This window comes from Anolis sagrei, chromosome 3 (genome assembly GCF_037176765.1).
Source record: "Anolis sagrei isolate rAnoSag1 chromosome 3, rAnoSag1.mat, whole genome shotgun sequence".
Lineage (NCBI taxonomy): Eukaryota > Metazoa > Chordata > Lepidosauria > Squamata > Dactyloidae > Anolis > Anolis sagrei.
In genome coordinates this window covers 47,847,348-47,857,467 of record NC_090023.1, presented here as the reverse complement: position 1 = coordinate 47,857,467, position 10,120 = coordinate 47,847,348, and the positions used below count along the sequence as shown (strand labels likewise).

At 36.8% G+C, this 10,120-nt stretch overlaps 1 protein-coding gene across 1 annotated transcript in view; it reads right to left on the bottom strand.

Annotated features, from left to right (window-relative positions):
- Positions 1 to 272: 272 nt before the first annotated feature.
- Positions 273 to 10,120, bottom strand: part of NECTIN3 (nectin cell adhesion molecule 3) — an 83,953-nt gene continuing 74,105 nt past the window's right edge. The window contains exon 9 of the mRNA XM_060770650.2: positions 273 to 332. Coding sequence (XP_060626633.2) covers positions 288 to 332 — 45 coding nt within the window. The 3' untranslated portion in view covers positions 273 to 287. The remainder of the gene's footprint in view (positions 333 to 10,120) is intronic.

Here is a 10,120-nt window from a genome sequence, read left to right as displayed (position 1 = left end):
TGGTGTTGTTCATGTATTTACTTGTCAATTAGCTTGTCTTGGCTATTCAGCTATTTATGTGCCATATACACTCTGTGCATGAGCAGCTTGATTTTGGGGTTTTTGTAGATTTTCGGGCTGTATGGCCATGTTCTAGAAGCATTCTCTCCTGACATTTCACCGGCATCTACGCAGGTATCCTCAGATGCTCTGAGGTCAGAGGTTGTGAACTTGATTTTTGGTGGTGTTATCCTCCCATCAGTAAGTTAACAACATTTGTCACAAGATGGTTTTGATCCTCCCTTAACTCACCAGACCTGAAAATAATTCACTGTGTGGAATGAATGGGATTGCTGCATAAAGAGAGAGAAAAACCATGGGACATAGTTGTTTTTCCATGCTGCTCTATAGTACTTTACTTGTACTATATAGTAGATTGCATCACATTCCACTATATGGTGTAGTGACTACAGAGACCTCAGAAAGATGTTCAAGCAAACAGAATGTGTGAGATTACAGGTAGGATGAACAATTACAATTGTTTCCAGACACAAATTCGTATTTTTTAAATTAAGCATTCAATGAAATATTATGCTCTAATAAACTTAGATTACTACATTTTTATACAAAATTACCATTATTTGCTCATTTTATTTTCCAATCAATTTATTTCCATATTCAGCCCAAGCAATCTGCAGATAATTATTTTACAAGTTTTAATGGTAGTGACAGCAGCGAGTGGATCAAATCAGCCAAATTGTTTTGGGCTGTTGAGTATTCAAAGAAAGAAACTGGATGACTATAATTCTACAGTTTACAACTATGCTGTGTGAAGTTATTTTCAGAGAAAATCATTAGGATTTACAAAAATGTATTTTTTTTTGTTCCCCTGCCACTTGAATATTTTGCCTTCTCTTTAAGCCTAAATGTTTTAAAGATAACTACATAGCCATTGGTAAACTTAATCACTGTTAAGTTGAAAATTCTGAAGCATACAGTAGAGATGACATGACATTGTGACATTCTTACTATCGGTACACATAATTATTTTCCCACAAAGAAATTTTCTCCATGAGATTGGTAGTTTCAGTCCTGTTTTTGGGATTTCTTGGGCTAGTCATATCATTTTAACTGATTTTATGTATGTTTACAATTGTTAGTTGCTTATGATGTTTCATTCAGGGAAAAACAAGATATACATTTTAAATTGTGCTGCTTTGGGTCTCACTTTGGGAGAAAGATGAATATACATCAAATAAGTATTTTTTTTTCATTTAAGGCACGTAGTCTTGTCCCCTACTCAAGCCTGTAGCCAGAGGAGGGAGGGAGTTTAAGGGTTCAACTCCCCCCCCCCCCCACACACACCCCTAGATGTTTCAGGTTTTAAAAAATCTGGTTTACTCATGAATTTTAACTAGTTAACCAATTCATGATTCAACCAGGTTTTTTTAACCTGAAACATTTGGGGGGGGGGGAGTGAATCCTTAACCCCCCCCTTCCCTGGGTACAGGCCTGCCCTTACTAAAACAATGTATATATCAAAGAACAGTATTTGCCATTCACATGAACATAGTATATTTCTAAAGCTACTGTAGCAGAATTCTGCAATAAATAACACTCCTTAACAAAACTGAAAGGGTGTGCTGTGAAAGCAATACTAAGATTGTTGCTTACTTCCAAGCCTAAATTGAAATGCTGGTGGTGGTTGTTATTAATTACATTACTATAGGCCTAATTTTGATGAAGACCTGTTTGTATGTTATGAGTCAATGTTCGGAATGTAGAAAATTACAGATGGAATAAAATGATTCTATATAACAGCCTCATCTATAATTTGGTTTCTTCTGTCTTCATCATAAATTCAAGGGTTCCACAACAGCATTGACCAAAAGCGATTTTTTCTCCTTTTTTTACAACTATGTATGCATGCATTCATCTATCTTATAACTATACAGCCCCTCCATTATTCTCTCTCACCCCAGTGCTCCCCTTCTCCAGAACCATCTCTTCTTCTAAAATCCCACCAAAAGTTCAGTTCTCCATGTGGAAATAAATTCCTATCTTCTTTTTCCATTTTTTTTCTAAACATTTTCTCCAGATACTTTCGAAGTCATTTTTTCCATAGTCCCTTCTTTACTTTAAAATTTGGTGTAAATTATTCAATGCCATTCTCCAGACTTCTTTATACCATTCATCAATTTGTATTGCCATTTCCATTTCCCAATATTTTGCTATTAGTAATCTAGCTGCAGTTAATAGCATGTCTGTTAATTCTTTCCCTCTTATCTTTCCCTTAATCTCTTTTAATTGATAGCAATATGTCTGCTGGATTCCTTATTTCAATATTCGTAATATTTTCTATTTTCCTTATAATTATTCCCCAAAAATCTTGTACATATTTACAATCCCACCTCATAAGCATGTAAGTTCCAGTTTCCTGAAACCTTCTCCAACATTTTTCATTAGTTTCTGTTCATGTTTAGCCTTCTCCGTGTTAAATAGGTAAAGGTTTCCCCCTGACATTAGGTCCAATCGTGTCCGACTCTGGGGGTTGGTGCTAATCTCCATTTCTAAGCTGAAGAGCCGATGTTGTCCGTAGACACCTCCAAGGTCATGTTGCCGGCATAACTGCATGGAGCGCTGTTACCTTTCTACCGGAGCAGTACCTATTGATCTACTCACATTTGCATGTTTTCGAACCGCTAGATTGGCCACATCCAAATTAATTTATAATTTATAATAATTTTCTTTTATTCTAATGTTTTTAATTGTCTTACTTTTTATATCTCTTCCCATTCTGTTATTTTTATTTGTACTTCCTCCTCTTTTTAATCCTTTTGGTATTATTTTCTCGAATGGCATTATTCGTTTCCCTGTTGAGTTTATTTCATTTTTCTAGTTAGATTCAATGGAGACATGAAATATTTATTCTTCTCAGTTACTCCCTCATTTTTACTTTTCCCAAATTCAGATTATTGAGTTTTTGATTTGCCAAACATTAATTAACTTTATTGCAAATCTACATTGTGACATTCAACAGTCTGCAACAACTTCCTTGACAGCCATGGATAAAGTGTGGGATTCCAAGCAGGAAACACTTCAGATATGTCTCAACTGATAATGCTATAAAAGGAGACAATTAGCACAGTTTGTATGTAGAGCCTGAAATTGAATTGCCACTAAAATGTGTATTGGGGGATTATTTTTCTCCTTAAGGCAAAGCCAGAAACACTGTGCCTGAATCTTTATCTAACCATTGTCAGCATCTTATCTTTACTCCCCACTGTGAAGAAAGTTGTGACATTTCCCCAGATTGCTATGCACCCTGCCATCAAAATGTAGTGACTTTCCTTCTGATGAATATAACTTCCTTTTGATGAATCAAACCAATCCTGTTTCCAGAGATTTCATCTAATATACTGTAAAAACAATTCCATGAGCCCAATTTGAGTGTAAGTCTGTAAGGAACAACAAATGCTTTTATTTTCATTCAAACCCTTCACAAGCTGAATTAAAAACAATACATACTTTCTCCCAAATAATCAGATAATGACAATTATTATGTTTAGAATGGTTAGCAAATGATGACACAAAACCATCAATATCATATTTCCTATCTCCAAATTAGTGTAGGAAAGAATTCTCAAGTGAAAAGGACACATTAGGCTAGCGATAGAAATAGTTTACGTTTCAAAAATTTTAAAAAGTCAAAAATTGTTTGTAAGTATTTTAAAAAATCTTCCTAAGGAATTACTGCGCTAGAAAAATTAATCCAGTTCTGACAGAGATGAGCTGCCCCAGTAACAATAAAGGAAAGCAAGAAATGTCAGCTTTCCAAGAATTTTGGGGTTTTTGCACACAAATAACAACTTCCAAATCAGGGCAAGCCAAAGGGGTCTTGTTTCCTAATGTTGTGTTCAGCAAATACCATTGTAAAAAGGAAATACAAATTAAATGTAGTGGTGGGGTTGGTGATGTTCTGACAAGCATGAGAAACGTGTACTGCATTCAAATTTAGACAGTGAAACCAGTGAGACTTTTTAATTAGAGCTAACTTCAGTCTAATTAATTTCAGTGGGTCTATTCTGAATTTGAATAGGTAATATTTAGGTTCCAAAAGCATCATATGGATTTATCAATTAAATAGGTCCAATGATTTTTGTGCTACAGTGCAGAAACTTAAGAATGGAAATTGAACCCTGTTTAACATCCCATCCTCATAGTTAATCATTATAGCATTTGAAGAATGGCCAACTCATCTTTCCATTACTCATCCTGTTCATAGTCTATCCAAAATGCCAAAGGGCACTGGTTTTGCACGGGAACAGAGAAAACATTTGGGCAGGGGTGGTAGCTATGAAGGGGGTGGGTATTTAGTTTGCATACATTTTATTCCTTGAAAATGCAGTAAGGATGGTGGAGAAAATCTTTTGGGACAGTGTAAATATTTGTAATGTTCAGAAATACTTTTTTCCCACTTCAGATGTGTTACTTTAAAAAGAAAACTAATATTGTGCTAAATAAAAATATAACAGAAAAACCAATTTTTTAATAAATTTCCTTTTGTAGTAAGGATGGACCGCCTAATCTTTACCTTGGTCCCACCATGACTTAAGACCATTATCTCATCTGTACCAGTGCATTCTTCTTTACTTTACAGCTTCTGGTATTGCAATTGCTATCTTGTCAAAGGAGAGGCTTAACTTCTACGACTCCACTAAGGAAGGAATACAGTGCCCAATACATTTGACAGTAACCCAGAGAGGCATATGGGTTGAAGGCAAGCAAGACGATGCAGCTTTTTGTTCACATTTTAAAAGATCTCAGTGGAAGAGAATGACAAAGTAAACAAATCTAGAGTACATTTTTCAGGAAAACTCTTGGGATACTGTAGCATGGAATTATGCATGATATTTAACTGGTTGCCTAACTGTTCATCAGGAGCCATGCAAAGGCATCATATAGCAGCAGTAGCAGTAATAACAGGGACAGAACTGTTTTGGTGGCAAAGGTGAGTTATTAGTTCAGACTAGTTGGATGGCATTGACACAGCAGGTGATGTTGGCTACATTCACTGAGGAAAGAGGCAGAGCAAAGTAGCAGCTGTCCCAGCAGCTTCAAACATTGCTTTCTACCCACTGCCAATGCAATGAGGTCACTTTGTGTGGGTTAGATATTTGTGGTGTGTAGTCCAAGCAAAATTGCTACGGGCCTATGAACATTACAGAGGTGCTTTCTAGGTAGGAAGCATCAAGAGGACCAACCTTCAGAAAAAAAAAACCTTCTAGGAATATTTTTGGTTTGCTGCAGATTCTAAGCATGGCACTTCCCAAAGCCCCCGGTGGTGTAATGGGTTAAACCCTTGTGCCTGCAAGACTGAAGAACCACAGGTCGGAGGTTCAAATCTGAGGACAGCACAGATGAGCTTCCTGTCAGCTCCAGCTCCCCATGTGGGGACATGAGAGAAGCCTCCCACAAGAATGGTAAAACATCAAAACATCCAGCCGTCCCCTGGGCAATGTCCTTGCAGGTAGCCAATTCTCTCATAACAGAAGCGACTTGCAGTTTCTCAAGTTGCTCCTGACACAAAAAAAGAAATGGCACTTCCCTGCCTGCAGAACGGATTAGTGTGTGCCAGGGGGGAGCCAGGGACAACAGGGGATATGCTTCTCTATTTGATGTCATTTTGGCGACATATACTATTTCCCCCCTTTATGGCATGAAATTTCTAGTAAGGACTGGGAAGGCAGATGACATGAGTAAGAATGAAATCTTAAACAGACTGACTGGATATTTGTCTCCCTTCAGCTTCCTCCATGAAAGAGGCAAAGAACTGGGAGATCTGCTTTAATATAGACTAGAGGTGGAGAACAAATATAGGGTCAGAAATGAAGTTTCCAACACTATCACCAAATTATCAACTGATCTTTGAATTCATGTTCCAAGAAAACTGATGGTTCAGGCTCTTGGATCCCACCATCAACTAGGACAATGGTTCCCTTCCTCACAGGAAACAGTGAGAGAACAAATTCATTTGCAAAGAACAGATTTCAGTTAGGGCATTTTCCTTCTAATATCTTAAGCCAAGATGGGAGAGTACACAACTTCCTATCTGAATTGATATGTGATGTAAGATCAGAAGTCAGCCCTATTAGAACACAAGGCACAGATGGGTGCTTCAAGCAGGAACCAATTCCATATGGCAATAGAAATCAAGGCAAATTGTAGAAAGTTGTGCAATTTTCTGAGCACTGAATCTTATACACACAACAAAAGCATGATGAGGTTTATCACAATGTTAAAGACTGCGTGCTAGTTCACAAATGGTGAAATAGATGTGATTCAGAAGACCTTTATGGATAGCATGAAATGTTGTGTGCCTCCAAGTTGTTTGTTTATCGGCAATTTTGCCTTTGCTTCCATTGAGGTGGAAAGTATAACTTGCATAAGAATCAAACTGGATTTTCATTGCTGAGCAGAGATTCAAACCCCGTTTTCCAGAGACATAGTTCAACTACTATGCTAGTTCTCTCAGCATCAAATGTGCAATAATAGAATTCACCTTTCAGTGTGGCTAAGCATCAAGGATGAACGTACACACCTATTCTGTGGATCCCAGATCACGCCGTCAACTCCAAAACAGAGGCAAGTTGTACAGCAAATGAGCACTAGGATAACAGATCAGTCACACAAAACTAAGGTAAAACACTAGCATATGGAATGAAGAAGATGGTGGTGAAGATAATACAGGCATGCCTCAATCAACAAACCCTGTGAGAAGGAAACTCCATTAAATCTATATTTATATAGAAAATAAAATCCATAATTTTTGTCTTGGCCTAAAAGATTTTTGCAGACTTAGCATTAAGAAGGTGATGAAAGACAGCTGGAGAAAGAGACATTTTGTGTTAGGTTGCAGCAGTGTCTTTCAATTAAACAATGAAAAAAAAAACTGACATGGAAAGAATAGCATTCTGCTCTAAGTGGTTCTAATGCAGCTGTGTCTGCTTATGTACAACAGGCAAGACGAACAACTGCCGATAAAGGCTGCCTCTTCACTGTAGAATTAATGTCATTTGAAGCTACTTTTATTTGCTATGGCTCAATGCTATGGAATCCTGGGATTTGTAGTTTGCTGAGCACTGCACTATTTGACAGAGACTAAAGACCTTGTAAGACTACAACTCCCATGATTCCATTTCATTCAGCCATGACATTTCAAGTGTTGTCAAGCTGCACTAACACTTCAGCAGAGGTCTACCCCAAATCACTTACTGAGTATATGTGAAGAGCAAAATAGAAAGGAAAAAGCATAAATCAGGGGTCCTCAAACTAAGGCCCGGGGCCCGGATACAGCCCTCCAAGGTCATTTACCCGGCCCTTGATCAGGGTCAATCTAAGTATGAAACGACTTGAAAGCACTCAACAACAACAATCCTATCTCATCAGCCAAAAGCAGGTCCACACTTCCAATTGAAATAATAATAAGTTTATATTTGTTAAAATTGTTCTTCATTTTAATTATTGTATCATTTTAAAGTGTTTTTTTTTTCACTACAAATAAGATATGTGCTGTGTGTCTAGGAAGTCATTAATGTTCAAATTATAATCTAGCCCTCCAACAGTTTGAGGGACTGTGACTTGGCCCTCTGTTCAAAAAGTCTGAGGACCCCTGGCATAGATCTATAGGTTTGTCATCCAAATTGGAAATCATAAAAAGTACAGGCTGTTGAAATAAAACAAATCCCAGGATACATTCTGAAAAAATCTTTCAAGTAGTCTCTAGCTGATTCAAAATACTTTTCCTTATCTATGCAAGGTTTATCTGACCTTGTTTCATATGTTCATAATTTTCATTCTGAATAAAATGTTTGCAGAAACATGTTGAACTCTGCTTTTTGGTGTAGAAAATGTATTCCGATTTTCCCCCATGTTATTTGTCTCCGATACCAAAGTTTCTATCATATAATTAAAGTCCAGGAGTACATAGATTTTATTAACTGAGGTCTACACATAATAAATAGCAGGAGCAGTGGCAACACGATATAAAAGTTAAATATCCCTTATCTGAAATTCCAAAATCTGAAATACTCCAAAATTGTCCATGAGGGTGGCTGACATAGTGATACCTTTGCTTTCTGGTGGTTCGATGTACACAAACATTGCCGCACACACAAAATTATTTTTAAACACTGCATAACAATCTTCAGACTATGTGCATACTGTGTATGTGAAGTATATTTGAATTTCGTCTTTGGATATGAGTCCCATTTTCCAAGATATCTCATTATATATATGCAAATATTCCAAAACCCTGAAATATCTGAAAAATGGAACTTTTCTGGTACCTAAGCTTTTTGGATAAGCGATACTCAATCTGTACACAAAAAAAAAATGAGGAGAAACTTGCAACGAGCATCTTTGGAAAGATTCCAAATAATCAGTGTTCCTAAGGGGAATGCAGTGTAGGATTAAATTGGCTTCCCCAGGCAAAATTGGTCTTACATAAGAGAAAGCAAGATACACACAGAGGCAGACAAGTATTGTGGAGGTGGATATGTACTGCACCGAGGAGATATGAAGCTTAAATTACTGTTCAGGAGGAATAATAAAATTGGAATTATTTCAGGAAGAAAAGTTGGTTAGTAACAATAGTAATAACACAAATACCGGTGGTATTAAATTGAAAATATACTGAATAAAAGAACATAAGGAAAATGTAATAAAAAAGGATTGAGTTTCAGAATGTTTTCAGAACTCATAAAGGGAAAACAGGTTGGCTGAGTGTGCTGCTCACTTTACATTAAGTTCAACACAATATAGAAAAGGAAGTAGAAAACACAAACTGGGAGGAGGATGGCTAACACTGCAAAAAAGGATGAAGCGGGAATTCATATTCACAAGGACCAATGGCTGGACCTGGAATTACAAATGAGGGAGTTCATTTTAATTGTTGTTGTGGTTTATGTAATTGAAATGTTTTAAAATGTTCTATGATACTGTGTATACTGTTTTGTTGGAAACCGCCTTGAGTCGCCGATAGGCTGAGAAAGGCGGTATGCAAATACAGTAAATAAAATAAATAAATAAATAAGTTCACAAGAAAGCCTGGGAAAGACTGGTACAGCAGCAACACTAATAGTAATAACCGTCATTTCAAAATCTGCGGGGAAAAATGAACAAAAATGTATTGTCAAAGGCCTTCATGGCTGGAATCACTGGGTTTTCCGAGGATGCCTGCCAGGAGAGAATGCTTCCAGAACATGGCCATAAAGCCCAAAAAACCTACAACAACCCACCGAACAAAAGGTAGCTTGAGGCCCCTTCCACACAGCTGTATAAAATCCATATTGAACTGGATTATATTGCAATATGGATTCAGATAATCCAGTTCAAAGATTTTGTGGATTACCTGCCTTAATATTCTGGGTTATATGGCTGTGTGGAAGGGCCCTGAGAAGTAATTTTTTTTCTTATTTACATGGAGAAGTTTTTACCTTTGTCTTCCTTGAAGGCTTAGAAAGTACAATATGCACAAGGTCATGAAATAAGTTTCTATGACCAAAGGAAGATTTGATTCCTTGCCTTCCCCAAGTACTGATCCGGTATTCAAACCACTTACCTCTCTCTTTGGCTCTCATTGAATTACTAGCCCAATTAATTATAACTGTGTTTAAATTTCAGTGCCAGTTATAACATTTGGGTAGAAATCTAGCTGAGGTTAGCGAATGAAGCAAAAATTCCTAATACATATTGCTTCACATCTTTATATCAGTATACTATAGTTTCTGAAGCAACAAGTGAACTGTATATATAAAGACAGTAAATTGAAGAATCAAATGTAGATCACATGGAATGGATTAGTAAAACTCCTGCAATTAGTGCAGAGAACTGCCCTAGAATTCTGCAGTATGAGAGAAAGCTAACATCCAATATACACAGCTTGCTTTTTTTTTTTTAGAAAAACAAACAAACACAGTATTGGCAGAATATGTTCCTATGTTTCAAGTGTTGTTTTAAAGGTTCTACAAGAAAAGGAAGCAAAATTAATTAAAAGAATTTACTACCATGGCTATGTTGCAGATTCAATAGGATGAAAGAGACCAGGCAAATTAAGGAAGGACAAGGAAAAAATCAATAC